The following is a 21,049-nucleotide window of genomic DNA, read 5'->3' as shown; positions in this document are numbered from 1 at the left end:
GATGTTATCTGCTGTTCTTCCATGTCATAAGCAGCCAACCCAGTTTTTCATTGTGTTATGGCACATATACCACAGAATAATTATTTGACTGTGACAGATTCTTTTGTGACAGCCACTTTCATTACCATAATTTAATCAGAGGCAACTTGAACAATTAAATATCATGTTTATCAGTGGTTATCAGCAACGGAGGACAAGAAAATGATTTAAAAACAAAAAGAAAAGATTTTATGATTTTTAAAAAATTGTTAAGCACTGACATCTATAACAAACAAAAAGAGACTTTTGTAAAGCATATTTACACAACTGCACTATCAACCCCCAGATATTTGTGGTGAATTTTACAGTGGTCAAACAGTTCACTCACATACAGAATACAGACAGTCCAGACTAACATTAAAAATAAGTATTCCATTATCATAAAACCTGTTTTAAATAATATTAGTTTTCAAAGAGGTTCACTTCTCTTTCCAATAACTGTTTGTTTTCACCCTGTATCCATTAAGGCCAATGTTTTTAATGGATTCATGTGGATTGTACAGAATTCTTCAGAGATTGAACATGGTTAAACATGCACAGGATTTGATCGGCCCTGTTCATTTTTCTCTATATACAAAACTTTCTTTACACAGAAATAAAGATAACAGAAAAAACTGTTTAACAGTTATGACAACAAGATCATGTAAACTTTACATCATCTTTCATTTAAAAAAACACAATAACTTTCATAATTTTTTTGTGCATAAAATAAATATGCTCTTTTTTGGATGCTGCCAATATTAGAATATATTATGGATAAAATTTTAAATTCAGTACAAAAGCCTCTGCCTTTTAAAAGTAGAAAACAAAAATAGAATAAAACACATCAATAAAAGTAAGCAAAGTAAAAGAGGTTTAAGAGAAAAATATGCTGTAGGAGGATCTTAAATATGACTACATGAAAAAGAATGTGAAGGCACTTAAATCAATTAGTTTTCCTAGTGCAAAACAAGTGCAATCCAGCTTAAACTTAGGCAGAAAAAAGCAAGCCAAGATGGCAGAGGAAGAAAATCCTGTCAAAGCAAGCTTTGCGAAACCGCAAAGTGTGTCAGGCACCTGTGATTACACCTGCTGGAAAACATTCAGAGATTAAAAAAAGAGTTATAAAAAGAAAAAAGAAGTTCTTTGGGGTGTAAGTAAGGATATGTAGTAAATGGACATTCTCATGGCATTTTAGGAAAATCAAAACAAACACTCATGAACTTTCCCTCCCACACCCTTTGTGTAAAGTGTTTCGTGAATTTAGAGCTGCAGGTTCACATCCATCTAAAACAGAGCAGCATGTACAACCGCCCACATCCTCTCTTCTCTCTCTTAGTCCTTAAACTCAGTGCTTGCTGGTAAAGGGGACTTTCAGTGTATGGATGAACACTTTTCTCTTCTCACAGTTCTGGCGCTGAATGTCATTGGAATGTATGTCAGGTGGGTTGGATGGTGGTCATGAGGATTGTTTTTTTTTTTAGGGGGGGTCAGGAGACTCGGGATCTGTAACGGTAAGGGTCGAGGGCCGAGTAGTGCAGGATCATCAGACTTCAGTGGAGGCCTGGGTGACGGAGGCAGCTCCACTCAGAGAAGTTAGAAATATTCAGCTCCTCCCTCAGGATCCCGCTTTCTGAGAAAGAAAGAGACAATTGCTAATTATTCATAGGGATGTTTGGGGTCGGTAAGATTTTTAAAGTCTTTTATGCTCACAAAAGCTGCGTTTATTTTAGCAAAAATACAGCAAAACCAGTAATATTGTGAAATATCATTACAATTTAAAACAAGTGTTTTCTATTTGAATATGTGATTTATTCATGTGATGGCACAAATGAGTCTCCAGCGTCATTACTCCCATCTTCAGTCACATGATCCTTCAGAAATCATTCTAATGTGCTGATTTGCTGCTCAAGAAACATTTCTTATTATTATAAATGTTGCGTAGCTTCATATTTTTATGGAAACTGTAATACACTTTTTTTGTTTAGGATTCTTTTGTGAATAGAACGTTAAATAAATAGAAAAGCATAGAATTTGAAATATAATTTTTTTGTAACCATATTTTGTAACCAAGTTTTTACTGTCAATTTTGATCAATTTAATATGTCCTTTGCTAAACAAATGTATTAATTTCTTTCAAATAATACAAATCTTACTGACCCAAACTTTTAAACGATAGCCATTTAACACTCAAAGTTTATATTTTAAATAGGAACCTGGGTGTGCTCTTTGATACCAACCTTTCTTTTGAAAGCCACGTGTCTAGTATCTGTAAAACTGCATTTTTCCATCTTAAAAATATATATAAAATACGCCATATGCTCTCATTGGGAAATGCGGAACAATTAGTTCATGTGTTCATGACCTCAAGGCTAGACTATTGTAATGCTCTACTGGGTGGTTGCCCTGCACGCTTAATAAACAAACTACAGCTAGTTCAAAACGCAGCAGCTCGAGTTCTTACCAGAACCAGGAAATATGACCATATTAGCCCGGTTCTGTCAACACTGCATTGGCTCCCTATTAAACATCGTATAAATTTTAAAATATTGTTGATTACTTGCAAAGCACTAAATGGTTTAGCTCCGCAGTACTTGAGCGAGCTCTTAAAGCATTATAGTCCTTCACGTCTATTGCGATCTCAAAATTCCGGCCAGTTGATAATACCTAGAATATCAAAATCGACTGCTGGCGGTAGATCCTTTTCCTATTTAGCACCAAAACTTTGGAACAGTCTTCCTACCATTGTCCGGGAAGCAGACACACTCTGTCAGTTTAAAGCTAGACTAAAAAAACATCTCTTTGACCTAGCATACACATAATACATTATAGACTTCTATAATTCAATGTTAGGCTGCATAGATTAGGTCAGCCGGAACTGGGAACACTTCCCTTAAATCTTGATGTACTCGTTACATCACAAGAAGAATGGCATCTACGCTAATATTAGTGTCTTTGTTTATCCCGAGGTTTTCCCGCAGCCTGCCGGATCCAGGCCGTGTCCAGATCTGACGAAGGAGATTCGCCTGGACCCGATGGCAATGCAGTGCTGAAGTATCCACTATCCTCTCCCTATGGAGGATCCCTTTTCCCACCCTACAGATAAAGCGTTGTGAATTTAGGTTCGCGTACCCCGAAGTGATAAAATAAAACAAAATTCTGTATCAAAATTTATAGGCAAGACAAGTAGTTTGTTTAAGTATGGGTTGTATGGAATTACAAACCTGCGCACATATTTTCAAAAGCACATAACTATAGAATCAATTCTGAATGTGCATGTGAACGCCGTCAGCGTTAATCACAGGTTTGCGTTTAAAGTCTGTTCATTTCGACGGAGGTGAATCAATCAACATTAACTTTAGCTGGAAATAACATTATTCAAGAACCACTATAAAGCCAAAACAATCTCTGTTACCTTAAATTATATGTTTATCTCTGTAAAGCTGCTTTGAAACAATCCATTGTTAAAAGCGCTATATAAATGAAGATGACTTGACTTGACTTGACTAAAACACTAATAATTTAATAACACTATTGAATGTAATCTTTAGCAAATCTCAAAATGAATATCCATTTTCATACTTTACATTACAATGTGATGCCTAAATTATCTTGTAGCATTGATTTTAGACTTTAGTGTTTAATTTTTAATTTATGTAGCCTAAACAGTGCAGTATTTATTTTTATATTTATCAATTAACGGCCATAACACAAAAATAACTATATTAAATAATTGTATAACCTGACTGTATTACAGTTTTATAAACCTGACTATATTAAAAGTACGGTCAGTGTGTGTCTCACCTCGAGTGGTAGTGTGGTTCAGGGGGATGGAGTGGGGCCGCGGATGTGTTGCTGTAGCTTGCAGGCTCCGGTTGGGCCTGGTTCAAGTACCTGCTCACGAGAGCAGAATGATCCTGCTCGTGGCTGTCCTTCAGGTCCTGTACGTGTCGCGGCACCCCCTCCATCCTCTCCACACTCAGCAAGCCCCTGTGGCCGTCCTCCACTGGGCCACCCTCGTCATAGAAGAGCAGGCTACGGGAGCGGACTACACACACACAGAGAGAACAAAGTTACTTATGTCACATGTCTTGCATGATTTGCTTACTTTGATTCTCATGAGATATGTTGAGAGAAGAGAAGCGTGTCTTGGACTCAAAGACAGTGTTTAAGGGAAGAAAGAGCCAAATTTGGAGAGTGCTACTCTTCTAGGCAAACCAATACACATTAAGGCTTCTATGATTTTTGGTTACTACAGCAACCCGTCACCATCATCCACGGGCAGAGTCTGTAGGGCCCTTGTGAAAATGGATGAGGCATCTGAAGCCCCTTTCAAGCACAGCTTTGATAGAGCCGAAAGAGATGAGGCTCGGCGTGTGTTGTAAAGTAGAAAGAGGATTGTAAAATCTGCTCAAAGGGAAGTAATGATTTCAATCTAAAACTCTCTGGGATGTCTGACAGTAATTTGAGGGTGAGAATGGGCACAGTCGGCCCAGGAGCTGCACTAATAACCTTTATAAGAGAGACGGACTCACACTCTTTCAGTCTCTTGTGGGGGGAACGAAATAAGTGCTGTCAAATACACACAGCTATTATCTGCCTGGATAATTAAATGTGTCTGAAAGCTGGATGACCTACAAATAAACGCTTCTTTGCACATACGCAGAGAAATGTAATAATATCATGCAAAGTACACAATGAAAGTTGATGATTTCGACTTTACATTAGGGGCAGGGATCAAACATACCCTGGCTGGTGGTGTAGAGGTCACCTGAGGGCAGCGGTGCGGACTTCACCGTGTGTGAGGATGATGAGGATAAGGAGGAAGAGTAGAGGGAGAGTTCGGGCAGGCAGGGAGCCAATGAGCCCAGCACCAACACAAAACACAGCGCCACCACCTGGCCAGGAGGAGGAACCACACACACGGTGAGCACACCGCCCCACTGTAATCTACTTGCACTAGAGCTGTCAGAGCAGCGCTGACCTGCCTTTACATGCATAGGATCAAAGGACTAAACTAAACAGACAAGCCCCTGGTTTCACAGACAAGGCTTATGCCTAGTCCCAGGTTTGAGCAGTTTCAACTGAAAGCAACTTTCACTGGCATATCTTAAAATATGTCAGTGCCATTGTTTTGTCTCAAGATGTACACCAGTTATGTTTTTTTCTAAGGCAGACACATTTATAAAAGCTACTTAAAGCTACAATATGTCATTTTTTCGCCGCTAGGGGTCGCTAACCTCTTACAATAACAAAGGCGTAGGTTGATGACGCATAAGCGGAATTATGGAACTTGTCATCATGCTGATGGATCTAATAATGTTTATGGATGAGTGAATACATTGATGTTTTTAACATGATGTGGTATGAAGCATGGCACGATTGCTAATGAGAGACAGATATCTCGGCGATATCAGAGTCCCGCGGATATAAAGGAATGAGGACATTTCATTCTACCGAACTACCCGCAAGTGCTGAATTACTACTCACACGTCAGTTTATTAGACAAATGAAACTTGTGAGGTAACGCAGCGCTGCTTCACTTGTTCTACACTATTACACTAAACTGCATTTGAGTGTGTTGAAAGTTATTATGTTATTCTATGTGTTAGTTTGTTGGCTGTATGAGACTAGCAGATCAACATTAGAATAACATACTGATCATTTTCTAACATTTCATCATGTTGAGCTATATAATAACATTGATTAGTTTGATGTACATTGGCTCACCTGTCTAATAAAGTACATGCAAGAGCGGCGTCTCATCAAGTCGAAGTTAGTCGCGGACGTGGAGCTCTCGGGATCTCGAAAACGCCACACTGATATTGATCCTCGCTTTAGTTCTCCTTTTGTCCCAAAGTCATGGTCCATAATGTTTGAGCGAAACAACAACCGCGCGAGCGTGCCGCTAGGCTAGACGTAACACAGTTGTCCACGTCTGTCGCCATGGTTACTATGGCAGTACGAGCGGAAACCAGGGATAGTACGCCATTGACAGGCGACAATGACCAGGGACGAGCCATTATTTAAAATTGGGATTTCTCTGAAATAAAAAATCTTTGGGAACTTTTGGGATATTGTAAGTACACAACTGCAGGAAATATATAACTAATGCCTACTCCTGGCTTAATCTAAGCCTTGTCTGTGAAACCAGGCCATTTCATTAAGACTCTGGTTTGTTAGAGAGAAACACAAAGAAAATGTGTGTGTGAATACGAGTGTGTTGGAATAAATGCATGTGTTTGTACAGTATATGTGTGCATATATACCATGAGGCAGGTTCCGGTCTGCGTGGAGGCGATCTTGCAGGATCGAGGCACTTTCCCGCTCACTAGAGCCTGCAGTCTTTGTAGCTGTTGAAGTAGAGACCTACGGATGACAGAAACAACATCACAAAAGAAAAATGATTAGTAAAGTCTTCAGCTCAGGGTGTAGGCAGCATATTTGTCTGCAGGCTATGTGCCATTTTGTAACAGCAGGATCTTCTTATTCTTAAGCTCAGAGAGCGTGTGAGGATAATACAGCTCTTACTTGCCACAGTGTTACATAAACTGAACTCCTCACCACTCACATAGTCTCTCCCACACAAACGCACTCCAACTCCTCATCATCGCTTCTGTATGCGTGCAGTGGCTGTTAATTGATTTCCCCTTCAATTACTTCCTTCTTCAGACTCAGAGGCCAATAAAACATACTCTTCCTCTTTTGCTCTCTTACACACTCTCTGATGTGACCCAAAACTTGCGTAGTTACTATACTTATAGCCACAGAATCTGTATGATACAATGGCATACTACAAATACTATTTTTGCAGTATGCACACCATAGGCACATTTTCCATCTGCACAGAATACCTGGATGACCTAGTAAATTTCCAGAAACGTTCAGGACACAACTAGAGCACACTACGTGAGATAATGTGTTCGGCCTTCTATTTTCAGTGTTATGTTTGAACCAAAATTCAAATCAGAATCACTTTTTAATAATCTCATTTTTGACTGGTTATAAGATAACAAATGTATACAAAATTACATAAAAATGTATATTAACTATTTCAAATGATTACTAACCTGAGATAAACAAGCAATGTAGTGAAGTAATGTGACATGACATGTAGCTCTAGCACTAAAAACGCCAAGATCATGGGTTTGATTACCAAGGAATGTATGTGTCTGATAAAATCTATACTTTCAATGCAATCTAAGTTGCCTTGGATAAAAGTGTATGCCAAATGCATAATTCTACATATAAAACAATGCAGTTTACTATTGTTTGAATCGTTTATTGCATCCCACATAATTTAATATTCTATAGAAGGCAGTATAGTATATTCAAAAATTAAATGATCTTCTATTCTTAATTGTTTTTTATTTCTTTTTAGTTTAATTTCTTATGTTTGGTATCTTATTTTCTATTAATTATTTATTTTATCTTGTTTTTACTGTTTAAATAAAGCTTTACTCTATAAATATACATACACTATGTATATATGTATGTAGTATATACTGTATATATATATATACACACACACATAATATTTCACATTATACTGTATATAAGAAGCAACTTGTGAACCTGTTTCTGTGCATGTAATCTCAGCAGCAGACTTTCTCAGAAGGAATTATTCTGTGATGATCCAAAAGGACATTGAGCTCCCTCTAGTGGAGTAACTAAGAAGCAAAAGCACATGATAGAGAGCTCCTCCAACACCAGAGAGAGCCATTGCAACATGTTTAAAAACAATAATAAAAGGCTACTTTAGTGTTTCATCATTTAGCAGACTCTTTCATCCAAAACAGTACATGGACATGGAGTTAAGTACTTTTTCACTTGGCTACATCAACCCAAAACAAAACAACTAATATTAGTTTTCACAGAAACACATACAGAATCTGTCATGAGTGCTGTAGACTAGTCTAGTTTAACACAGTATGTTTTCAGTTGTGAGAGGGGCTCAGACCGCCCTACTAACCAAGCAATAATCATCTCAAGTTGATCATATAAACAGTGGTTTTCTTCAGATTAATATACATCCCACCCACTAACACACAAGCACAAACTCCCCCCTGCTGTCTCTTTGAATTCTCTTAGATAACTCAGAAGGCTCTATCCTAATAAGAATCGGCAGAGAGCCAACACACACAGTCTCTTTATCCTGTAATGAGGGGCAGGCAGGCATCGTGCTGAGTGCTACTTTAAGTGTGTTGTTAATAAGGGGCCTGAGCCAATCCTCGTTAAAAAGCATTACTATACACTTCCTATACACCTTTCAAAAGATTGGGGTCGGTAAGATTTTCAAAAATTACAATTCTAAACATTAGCAAACCTAAAATGCTCAATTATATATATATATATATATATATATATATATAATTGATCATTTTGACTTTCATTATATGAACAAAAACTCATTCTTCAAAATATCTTCATTTGTGTTCTATACTAAACCATATAGGTTTGCTAATGTTTAGACCCCATTTATATATATATATATATATATATATATATATATGTATGTATGTGTGTGTTCCAAATAAGAAAGTAAGTCATACAGGTTTGGAACAACATAAGGGTGAGTAAATGATGTCTGATGGCTGAACTACCCCTTTAAGAGCTGTTGTCTTCAATAAGGTTTTATAGTTAATCCTCAAAAAAGCTGACTTTGATAACACCCAATCCCCCATGGTGCACCCTGTCGATAACGCCTATGTTCTAACTAGGCCACCCAGGAGAGAATGAAAAGGTGCTGCTCTATACGATCGGAAGGGGAGGTTAAGACCTGCGTGCATCTGGACTGACTTAACAACACCTGCTGACTGCAAAGAAGCTGCTGCGTACACTTACACGGTTACAATTAAATTGATTAAAATTCACCAATAAATTATTCACTGTGATTAAACACAAGCACACATATGGTATCTCACCTGTTGGCATTCTCGAGCGTCTCAACTTTTTTCCAAAGTTCATTGTTCTCTGAAGTGTAGTTCTCCACTCTGAGGAGGAGAAAAAGTGTTCACAATGACAGATTGACACATAAATAAATCGTTTCCATATGTTTGACCATACATAATCCTGTCAGCATGACTGACGGGAGCACGGTGGAAAAAAACAGTGTATGTGTCCACTGTAAGTCCAGTCTCTCCAGCACATTATCCAAACCCTGAGAGCCTAACAGCAGCAGAAAAGGGAAAATGACTCATGCAAACGTACACACACCCCAATGAGTGCATGGACTGTAGCCATTGGCCGAATTCACACAACAAAAGCCATAAAACAGCAAGCAAGAAATAGAGTATTTTGTGGGGAGAGGGTGTGCTGGAGTGAGAGAGAAGAGAGGATTAAAGGAGAGGAGGTCAACAAAGAGAAAGAAGGATGAAGGCACAGAGAGAGTGGATGCTAGTGTGCTAGACAAACAATGCGAAAGAGGAAGAAAAGGAGAGCAGTCAGAAAGGGAGAGGGAATGGAAGAGGTAGAGAACAAAGCAATAAGAGGGAGAGATAATAAAGTGGAATTACTTTTTCTCCAAACACTCAACGTATTCCTTCTTCTTCCTGCGGCTTTCCTGTGCAGAGATCTAAGGCAAAAAAAAAATGCACCTACTTTAGCATATATATATATATATATATATGCACACAAATATCATATAATAGGAGGATCTGACTAAATTGATTCAATATTAATAGTATGTGATCATAAGTAATACCTTATTTTTTATTTTCCTGCGCACCCGTTTGAGGGCTTTCTCCTCGGTTTTGGTGAGCGGTAGTTTGTTGGGGACAGGATATCCCTCAGCGATCAAAGTCCTCTTCTCTTCCTCTGTCAGCATCAAAGGGCCTGATGTTCCTTGTAGCTTCTGCATTACAACACAAGTCATCGTTTTCACTCGGTATATACAGTATATGTGCTTAAAATGTATGTGTATAAAAATTTGAATTGTATATCAGGAATGTGCTGTGTCACATGCTGTGTTGCGTGTGACTCACATGCGGGGCGGTGAGGAGAGGGGACGAGGAGATGGCTGTGGAGGTTCGGGCCTGTAGCCGGGCAGGGCTGGAGGGAGGCAGTGAATGTGGGCTTTGCAGGTGGCCAGGGCTTAATGGTGGCAGTGAATGTGGGCTCTGGGATCCATCACTATCGCTGCCATGGCTGCTGGGAGGAGTGGGTGGCAAACGCAGATGTTCATCTGTTTGGGACACAGAGATAATCGTGAACCACCTGAAACACCTGTGACTCATGCTAAACATACATGCCAATCCATCAAAACTGTTAGAGTTACAATGGGCAATGAATCTTTGAGCAACGACAGGCCAAAGTGTGAAACTGAAATTCAGTCCATTCACCTGTCATCAAGAAAAGCCAATAAAGTCTAATCCTTTCGGCATTTCGCACAAAGCAAATGCATGCACAATGATTCTAAGTGTGGTGGATGTTGGAGTCATCATGAGTTTTTGTTTGGCGATGTCCCAGCATACACAGCACTGCTTTAATACTGTTGTTTTTGGAGGAGCAGAATAAAAGAACACCATGCTGCCAGATAGACAGCGCACACACAGCGCCTGCAGGTGTTACAGGTTGCTTGCCATTAGTAGATTTTCATCTAAAATGGCGTACGTTATACTGAGGGGACAGGAGGATCTTATTAAAATCTTATCGACCACAAACCTTTGAATGCTAGTGTACAGTGCATGACAATCTATAAAACTATACCATGAGCAAATGCTTGTGTGCACAGTAAATCACACACACACACACACACACACTAAAACTCTCAATAAAACTACAGACATGCACCAACCTAAAAAAATTTTTTTTTTTACATAAATAATTACATTTTACCACAGTATTCAAACAATACCAGGGTCTAAAATGCAACCGTCAGAGGTTACATCAGACCCTGTTTTCATCAATGGGCCATTCAGAAAAGGGCTAAATAAATCTGAGATCTGAGAGATTGTCAAACACATGCAAAAGTTAAATAAAGAAACACTCACACTAAGCCTCATTTCCTCTGGAAAAGAAACACACCATTAGAGTATTTATAACCCTGAACTGACCTTAGAGTGAGGGAGCAGAATAAAAGAGGGCTAATTTGCTTAGTGGAAGAACTGCACTGGCCATACCATATGTGGCAACTAAGTGTTATATGTTGAGTACATTCGCTTGTTGTTGTGTACCTAAAGTAAAGGTCTATACTGTGCATTCTTTTTAGCCTTTTATTTAGCCTGTTTGAGAGCAGGACTGAAGAGAGATTCCACACCCACCTGAAGGCACACTGAGGAACTGGTTCACCTCTCTGGGCTCTGCTTTGATGGCAGGAATTGGGTTTGAGCTCAGGCCTTTGAAACCCTAACAGCACAAGAAAACAGAAAACAGTCATTAATGTAACACATGGAATCTAAATTGAATGCACTATTTAATGCACATTCCTGGTCTCAAACCATTCATCTGTGCATGTTTTGTCTTTAATACAAATTTTATCAACCTTAAAATTTAAAACCTTTAAAATGTAAAACCTAACTAACTTGCTCTCCTCTAAAATTACTTTATTTTGCTGCTGATAAATTTAAGTATCCTGTTTCATCCAGAAATGCATCACATTCGAGAAGTAAAATGGAATTCACACTGACTACAACAAACCACACAACAGATGCTTATACACTTATGTGTTTCTGAAAGAAACATCCTGTCTATCCTGTCTACAGCAATATGTGGTGCAAAGACATCATTCAGCTTTATCTGAGAGTCTTTGATTATATCAGGCTGCAGAGGTCTGTGGTATTTGATGATATTTGATGGTACTGAACTGTTAAGGTACTGGACTAAATGTGCTCCATGCTGGATGTCTGAGACAGTAAACACAGCTGAAGGCAGACTCAAACTGTTTACACTCACAGAGCAAAGGCTACCCGCCTGCAAACCACACACAGTCTGCCCAACGACCAACCATCATGCACAAAGAGAGGTGACATGAGCCTCAGATCAGAGGGGCTGCTGTACCCTTCGCTTCTCTTATTCCCAACAACTTGAACTGGTTGTCAGTCCATATTACAACTTGTAATGCTGGAAGCCATGACACTCCGTCCGGGGTTTCTATATTATGAATGTATCCTTATGTGTATTCAGAGACTGCACATTACAAACACAGAATCCCACGAGCACGAGTGATATCTGATGATATGCAATTAATATTCAGACAAACAGTGCAAATGTGATATTGCCAGAACAGTTCAATAAACGAGCTGACGTTGAGAAACTTACATTTTAGACACAATATCGTCATTACTTATCTGCTCTGCCAACAAAAATAGATACCGACAAAGCCAAATCAAAAATAATTGTTTCCTCACCGAGCAACACAGCAGTGGTGTTTTGCTCCTTATTGTATCAGTGTTCTTAAAATGAATCAGTGGAGTCAATGATTCAATGACTCACTCATAAGTGCTTATGCAAACATATTTCAAATAGCTAATAAAATGTATACCTTCCTCCTCTTCTAGTCAAGCTTTATTAAAATTAAACTACAGCAAAATCAGGTCATATTCTGTTTTAGTTGGACCAAGAACTTGGATTACTTCAACATTCCAAGGTGGCCTCAAAAAGGTTCCAATGCAGTGCATGAGGATTATGTAATATATGCAGTTCATGAATTATAGTTATTATGGTGCGCTGTTTCTTAATGCCATGTTATATATGGTTTTTGTTTATCTGGTGAGAGCTGCTCTTCCTGTGGCAAATGGTCTCACTGTCTCCATGAGGACGCTCTCCAGTACAGCTGCACTGACAGTCCAGCTGAACTCAATGGGAAGTCAGAACAGCTTTACGCCATGTGCTGCCCTTCTTAAATAAAGGACATGTGCTTATATAACCCCATCCATCCAGAATATGATTGAATCTAGCCAAGTTATTCTTGACAGCACTTTGTTGCTAATGGCGAGCAAAGACTGTTCAAGCCTTCATTCTGTGTGTTTGCTTATTTTGTTGACAGGTATCTTCACGCAGCACACAACTGCTGCAAACCAGCTCCCCAGAGAGGGCAGAGTTTATGGGAGCGGGCGGAAAGTCTGGCCTGAGTTAGTGTCAAGTCAGGGAGAAGAGAGCAGTTTCATGGCTCTGATGCTCATAGAGAGTCCGCTGCCAGATCCAAGAGGCCTCAGCAGCCACAATGAACTAATCTACTCTCAACTCAACACTGATGCTGCTGGAGCAGATTCCCATGCTTCAGTGAGTTCAACTCCTCACACACGCACTCGTACTGTGAACAAGTTCACTGGGCAGAGAAGTGGAGCAAACTGCCAGCTGAGCAAAAGAGCACATGATGCATATGTGTGTGCGTGTGGTTTTCATTGTAATACTAACACAATGGTCCCTCTGGTGCACAGTGTGTGCAAGGTTCACAATCATCAGATCGGTTCGATATCCACTCAAAAGTAACAATAACCTAACTAAAAACACAAGCTTTCGACCTAATGTCCTTTTTTAAGATTAGTGGCATAGCCGTACACAGGGTTTTTGAAATATTGAGGTATTTCTTGGCTTCCTTGGATTTTGACTGCCTGATTTACACATGTGCATTTTAAGATGTCTGTAGGGCAAAAATTGGATAACAATGGCATTAAAACCCATGGCCATGAAAAATGTAAGCATTTGGGTTTGAAATGACAAAATGTTAACAGGTAAATGATAACAGAATAATAAAAGAATTGTCTTTTTCAGGTCTTTGTCAAAAAGAGAAAAATAAAGAAATAAAGTAGGAGATGAATCAAGAAAAATAGCTTAAAGAACAGAATATATAGTTTATAAAGTTATATATAAAGTTTTTTTTATCAATTTGGAAATATATTTTTTAATTGACTGTCCTAACCATAACCTATAAACACACTTGTCAAAGCCTCACATTTTACCATGTTCTAGTGTAGGTCTGAGGACAATTAATTAATTTACTGAAAGTCTAACAAGAAAATGTTACCAAGTTCAACCAAATCATTCACAGTTATGCACACATTTATTCTTATGCATAATAGGCTCAGGTTGAGTTGTTTGCATCCCCGTATATTACTGTCTGTCTTTTAACAATTCAATCGTAACACAGCTGTCAAACATTACATCTTTAGGTACTTTCTAATATTAACATATCACTCTTTGGCCATTAAAACTGAAGCGTTGTGCTGGAAATCACGCTCGTGATTCTGTAAAAAGTAACGATAATGCCTGCCTTCTTTGATTTGATTGGCCATCTTAGTGATTTTGACATTGCCAAGAACTGATCAGCTCATTAGAGAGAGTTGTTTTTTTTGGCGGTGTACAATACCTTTGCAGCACCAAAGTACAGTTATTATTAGGCAATTATTCAATGACTATTATTATACACCTCAGAAAAAAATACAGAGGTCAGGACCTTGGGGACCTCAATGCTGGGTACAGCCATGGTATGACGTACCTGTAATAACCTTCTCTTACCTTTTCCCCAGTGTGTTTCCTCTGTGGCGGAGGGGCAAGAGTGAGGGGGTGTGAGCAGGTGCTGGAGTTGGCCAGCGGGGGCGCTGTATCAGGGCAGTTCTCTGACATCAGGCTGGGCTCCTGCTTCACTAGAATGGCTGTGAGATCCTGACTGAACGACCACATCCCTTCTGAGGCTGAGGGGAGAAATAACATACTCAAACAAACAGAAAACAGATGAATGATGTCTGTTAAAAACTAAAGGTTTCATTACATTTTTGTTGAAATGATAGAAATGATCTGGGGGTTGACATATGGAATGACAATACTTAACTAAAGTCCCCCAGAAGACACAAAGATCACACAAGATGCTTCTGAAGTTAAAAAAAGGAAGTGCAACAGAATTAAATAGAATACTGGTTTCTCAAAGCACTGTTTTAATTTGACAGTTGGAGTCGTCTTAAAAAACGTGGCACTAATGGCAAGAGAAATTACACAACAGCAAAAGACATCCATATAAAAACCACCGAAGTAATGCAAGGACGGCGGCCCCTAAGTAAGGACAAATTCAATTGCAAAATCCTTTGGACTGTGAGCCACTGATAATAAACTTATGTACAATGATATGAAAACAAACAACAAAACAATATATCTACTTTTATTTTTTACTGCATTCCGTGCTTTAGATTATCCACGTTGTCTTTGCATTATCTTCATTTGGAGGGTTTTTGTTTGCTTTAATTTTTCAGAATACCAAAAAATGTATCCACGGACAGCCAAAAAATAAATCAATAATTGAATGTATCACAGTGTATAAGACATTATTTAGCAATGTAATGAATCTGTGGTGTGCTTTAAAAAAATGAAAACAGGGCCTTACAGGCAAATGAGTATTAAAATATCATGCAGGATTGTAACGTCATGCAGCACATTGTAATCAAAGAGTTATATTTTCAGGAAAGTGACGGATTTCACACTCCAGACCCCATGGAGGGGGGTTCATATAGAGGCTGTTATGATGCAGGTGAGGAGGACAGACTCAGTTAATGATCGGAAGGTTAAAGCAAACTGGCTTCTCTTTATACTTTTAACACAAAAGCCTATGGGGTGGGAGGGGGCAGGTGAGAGATTGGGGGCATGTAGGGTGGCTCGAGAACAGCTCTACATGTCTGGACGCTTCAAAGGGGAGGAAAGCACTGCAAATAGAGGGAGCCCTCGTTATCACATCGCCCTCGGTAGCATTCGTGTGCAGGCTCCACTGCAGAATCGATAAAACATTATGCGGGCTTGTAAAAGAAGGATGGCAGGTTTTGCATGTTAGTCCTCTGTAAGGGAAGGACATCAGAAGGAGTCTGATTACGACAGGAGAGCAAAGCTCTTTCAGCTCTCTCCTGTTTGGTGGAGAGAGCTGAATTTTATACTTCATAGCTCTCTGTCTGTGGGGAACCTCTGTAAAAGCGCCCAAACCATCAGTTCAGTATGGCAGATTAGACCATAAGAGTCTGTTCTTCACCAGGGTGCACTAAAGCAAACACACTCACAGAGTCTCTATTGTGAATAAGGGATTAACATGATTAGACCAAATGTACACTTTCTCAAAAATCTTTCAGAGGGGTCATCTCCGTCTCTTGCATCTACAGGGAACCTCTCATCCTTATCTGGTATCCTCCTTATGCTGGTTGAACTAGTTAACTTACTACACCATAAGGTTCAACATCCAAAACACAATATAAACATTTTAAATATTCAGATCCAAAAACTAAAGTCAGTAGCAATGATACGGACCTTCACTTCAGGTAAGTTTAGCATGCACATTTTCTTGCAGACGGAGTAAAGCAGTAATTCATCTTTTTAAAATGTCATGTAAACCCTTTAATTTGACTGAAATCATGCCAGTCAAGTCAGACTATCAGATCTAGATCGCAGCGACAGCAGCTCGGTTTGTTCAGCATATAGGGTACAATGGGGCTAAAGGCACACTCTAAGAAAAACATGCTTTTCAGTACTCTCATAGTGTATGATTGCAGAAAGAAAAGAAAAAAAGTTTTTTATTGAACATTGATGGGGCAACAGATTTTGTGTGAAAATAAATAAAAGTTAAAAGTTAAAAAACTGGCATAAAAGTGGCTTGTTTGTTTAAAAATCTTGAGGTGGCAAGGTGGGCATTTTACCCCACACACGGGGTAAAAGGCTCACCAGCATGGGGGAAAAGGCACAAAGTATTTAGACAAATAATAATAATACAGCTAAAATAATAGGCCTACGCTGTGGTGTTGTCTTCATCTGTCCGCATGAGGAGAAGTGCTTTAGTTTCACTATCTGTTCAATTTGACAATTTTTTTTTACGTCTGAGTGAAAGGCATAAGGGGATGATCCAACAGAATGCATTTTTGCTCTAAAAAACACGAGACGCGCATAATTGTATCCAACTACAGAGCTGCAGAGCTGATGAATAGAAATGAAGGGTGGGTCTCGAGCGCGACACGCTGCGAGACCTGGCACAATGGTCAAAGATGGTCATCTAGCACATATTTAAATAGAAAAACTATTAAAAAGCTTACTGTAAACAGCGCTGAGTAATCAAGTCATCTCCATAAGAACTTTATGATTGGACCAAAGCAGACTTCTTACATCAGCACGTTCTGAGTCTGACGTTGTACGTGATCATAGTACCGGTAATCTTCATTCCGCGTTTACACAGAGCACATTACCGGTAATGTTACAACTTCCCTTACTGGTAAATTGCCGGAACCAATTTACCTGTATTTTTGAAAAGGTCCTGTTCACACATGATCTATTACAGTAATTTACCAGTAAAGACTGTATGTGTGAAAGACTGTATGTGTGCTATTGTGTCATGTAGGCCTATAAAGAATTGCCACGGACAAAAGTTGTTTTATTTTTACATGCAAATCTCCAAAGTCCCTCCTTATACTCTACAGATGCTACTGGGTCCTGCCCATAGGCCACTGTAAGGCTTTGATGTCTCCCAGGACAGCAGGTATCATAGTGGGGCGACTCCAGGCCGGCGGAGACGGAAGAGCAATGCTCATTAGCGGGTTTAAAGTTACTGCAGAGCAACAGGAGACAACGTAGTGAACCAGTCAGTGCTTACTTTAACTGCCCTCTAAAGCCGCACACAGTCTTTATAGGGGCAGGTTTATGGGTCAGAGGGGATATCACATGATAGCCTACTACTGAAACACCTGAAGTAATTGTGGTCATCTAAACTTATACATGCAAACATTTTACATATAGGGGAACAAGTACCACAGCTTGTCACATCTTTGTTACTTACCTCTAAAATGTACTTAATACTGGATTAATATTACTGTTCTAATCACATCTGGTAAAACATGTGCAACACTGTGATTTATCCTGGAAAAAGATGGAATAAGGATAATATAAATTTGTCTGTATGGCTGAAATAAGTTCAAAATGTTTGAAAGCTTACCTTAATTCCTCATGCTTGTAAATTGTATAATTTAATTTATTGTCAAGTTAAATGTTAAAATTGAGTTAATTCAGTTTAAACAATTATTTGTTGCATTTTTTCTCATCTTATAGAAATACTTCTACGTTGTCAATGACAATCTTGTTCAAATATCCCTCTCTCTGGTTTTTTAACAAGTCACACCCTGCTAATATGTATGTTTTTTTTTACAGTCTATGGGTTGTGTACCCCTAAAGTATAACTGCCGCTGTAATCTTAAAGGAACATGTTTGGATATTTTTCTGTCAGTTCTAGAAGGCAGAGAGAAAGAAACAATAGCATGAATATGTTCAAAAAAGACCAAATTCATTTTGGATGCTCAGAGCAGTAAAGTCTGGCTAAATGGACTGAGAAATCCTGCAGCACCTTTATGCTTCTTTAAAGCTTTGTTGATTTAAAGCCTGACTGGAAAGAAGCCGCAGTCTGCGCACACACTCTCCTCACATAGTCAACCTAAGTTCAGAATGATGCAACTCTCTGAGCCACCCCCACCAAATTCTCCATCTGAAGCTAGAAACCAGATCCCTTTTTATTTTATGGATGTCTACAGTTCCTTGGCCTGATCATGGCGTGTGTGTGAGAAAGAGAGAGAGAGAGAGACAGACGGACGAACTGACAGAAAGAGTGAGCGAGTGTGAGTGTTGGCTGTCTTCCTGGAATTCCCAGCTTCCAATGGTAGACTGAGCTCTTGGCTAGCGCTTTGTCAAGGAACCCTGTGCTGCACGGGTGCTCCAGGAGATAAGGAGGAGAGATGCAGAGAAAAGACTTTATAGAAAAACAAATCTGCTGATAGATGATCTTTTGAACTATGTCGTTTATTAAGACTGCAAAATCTTCTCCTGATAATCTAGCATGGAGAGCTGATTTTCTGTGTGAATGATGACTAGAAAGAAGAAGAAAGAATAGGGTGTGCTAAACTGGTTGCTAACCTGCATCATCATCTGATTTGATGGGCATGGAGGGGCTCTGAGGGGCAGAGTCCCCGCTGAGAGAGTAGCTGTGTTCTGCCTGGATGTCTGGGTTTGGAGGGTCCAGATCCATATCTAACAATGGGTTCCTTTCCGCCAACAGATGATCATCAAAGAAACTGCTGAAAAGGTCATTGGAGAAGTCCTCCATCTGCTCGGAGAAGTGCTGAAGGGGAGAGACCACAAAAAAGAAAGATACATTTAATGAATGTAGAAAATTAATTAGTGATGTTTGAATCTTACTTTTTGTTATAATACATTTTGTTAATTTTAGATTGGGTAATTATATGTGGCCTGACTAGTGACCACTGTTTTTTTATTCAGCAAGGTTGCAATAAACTGATCATAATTGACAGTAAAGATATTTAGAATGTTAATAAAGATTTATATTTTAAATAAACGCTGCTCTTCTGAACTTTCTATCAATTTTTTCTATTCCACAAAAATTTTAAGCAGCACGACTGTTTTGAACATTGATAACAATAAGAAATGTTTCTTGAGCACCAAATAAGCATATTAGAATGATTTCTGAAGGATCATGTGACACTGAAGACTGGAGTAATGATGCAAAAAAAATTCAGCTTTGCCATCACAGGAATAAGCTACATTTTGTAATTTATTACAATAGAAAACAATTATTGTGTGTTATAATAATATTTCACAATATTACTGTTTTTACTTTATTTTTGATCAGATAAATGCAGCCTTGGTGCAGCAAAAGAGCCTTCTTTCAAAAACATTTTTTTAAAAATCTTACCGGCCTCAAACTTTTGAATACTGTATGTTCTAATAGTGATGGAAGACCAAATAATAATTTGGCTGAATTCATCCCACTCGCTGATCATGATAAGCAAAGATCAACTCAAATGACATCTTGAGAGGCTTATTTGATAAATAGCCTCTTTTAAAATTATCATTTAAATAGTCACTGTTAAAATTCAGAGCAACACTGATAAACCCCTCCTATCATTTAGTTTAATGTGTGTGTCTGAAAGGTAGACCAAAAAAACAATGGAGGAACGTGTGAGCGCGTCTCCGCACTGAGGGTATGCGAACTTGTGTTTGCCGAGCGAGGGTGTGACAAAGGTGTGAGAGGACCTGATCGTGTTTACATCCTGGTGAACGGGGACAGGTGTGTGAATGGCACACCTGTAGGGCAGTGAGCATATAAACCAGACACTATCCACAGATCACACATACGCAACACATGCAAACATCTACACTCCCAGCACCTGTGTGAGTTCCCACACAAACCCCTAACCACTGCAAGACTTTGTGAAGAGAAAACTGGGAAAGCTCTGCTGTTATGAATGTTTACTCTGGCTGTTCCCAGTCTACCAAACAGAACCTCCAAAACAACAAACCTGAATTGAGAATAAGAGAGAATGGAGTATTGTACATTTTTTAAAAATAAAGGTTCTTTATTGGCATTGATGGTTCATGTAGAACCTTTAATGACCATTCTACAAAAGGTTCTTTGTACTATTAAAATGAAAAATATATATATTTTTGCTTGGGGAACCAAAAATGGTTCTTCTACTATGGCATCTACTAAAGCTTTTTGTAGTTTGCGGTATTCTGGTAAAACTTGTTCATCACCATATGGATGCATAAGCAGAGGAAACAAACCCTGCAATGTCAGTTATCGTATTGTTTGATGAATGACATCCTGGGAACACCCTGATGATAGAGTTCACGAATTGACGCAGCTCTCCTGCCGTCAGTGCTGAGCTAATAACTACAGTTGAGAATGACAGTATAAACAGTCCCACCCTAAAACTTTGATGTTCGTCAAATGTCCCTGCTCTTGGATGTGTGGGGCGGATATGTTTGCAGACTTGATTAATCCGAACTGAAGGTGCTATTTCACAACTGTGAGCTGCATACAGGCTGCATATACTGTATGTTTTACGTTGCTTAATAGTGCCTAAACAATTTTGTCAATTAAAAGTTTCTACTATCTACTACTAATTAATCTACTAATGCAAAATGCAAACATAATATGAAGGAGCTTTGGTAGAAACCTGCATTCACGTGTGCAACTTTTCTGTCTGTGTGGTCCTGTCTGTTATCGGAGCAGACAATCAGAATACTTTTCTAATCGGCTTTATCTCTCTGTAGAGCACCTTCCTGT

At 39.0% G+C, this 21,049-nt stretch overlaps 1 protein-coding gene across 2 annotated transcripts in view; it reads right to left on the bottom strand.

Moving 5' to 3' along the window:
* Positions 1-204: 204 nt before the first annotated feature.
* The window catches only part of creb3l1 (cAMP responsive element binding protein 3-like 1), a 34,804-nt gene continuing 13,959 nt past the window's right edge, over positions 205-21,049 (bottom strand). The window contains exons 2-12 of one of the 2 annotated variants that reach the window (XM_056244625.1): positions 18,877-19,081; positions 14,476-14,651; positions 11,280-11,364; positions 10,002-10,201; positions 9,722-9,871; positions 9,534-9,592; positions 8,943-9,011; positions 6,288-6,387; positions 4,766-4,916; positions 3,823-4,066; positions 205-1,651 (exon numbers count right to left, since the gene is read on the bottom strand). In XM_056244625.1, coding sequence (XP_056100600.1) covers positions 1,615-1,651; positions 3,823-4,066; positions 4,766-4,916; positions 6,288-6,387; positions 8,943-9,011; positions 9,534-9,592; positions 9,722-9,871; positions 10,002-10,201; positions 11,280-11,364; positions 14,476-14,651; positions 18,877-19,081 — 1,476 coding nt within the window. In that variant the 3' untranslated portion in view covers positions 205-1,614. Of the gene's footprint in view, positions 1,652-3,818; positions 4,067-4,765; positions 4,917-6,287; positions 6,388-8,942; positions 9,012-9,533; positions 9,593-9,721; positions 9,872-10,001; positions 10,202-11,279; positions 11,365-14,475; positions 14,652-18,876; positions 19,082-21,049 lie in introns of those variants that run through there. The other variant, XM_056244626.1, reaches the window with a different exon arrangement.

This window comes from Rhinichthys klamathensis, unplaced genomic scaffold (assembly GCF_029890125.1).
Source record: "Rhinichthys klamathensis goyatoka isolate OS25496 unplaced genomic scaffold, OSU_Roscu_1.1 h1tg001024l_1, whole genome shotgun sequence".
Lineage (NCBI taxonomy): Eukaryota > Metazoa > Chordata > Actinopteri > Cypriniformes > Leuciscidae > Rhinichthys > Rhinichthys klamathensis.
The sequence above is the reverse complement of the archived record's forward strand: the minus strand, read 5'-3'. Positions and strand labels throughout refer to the sequence as shown.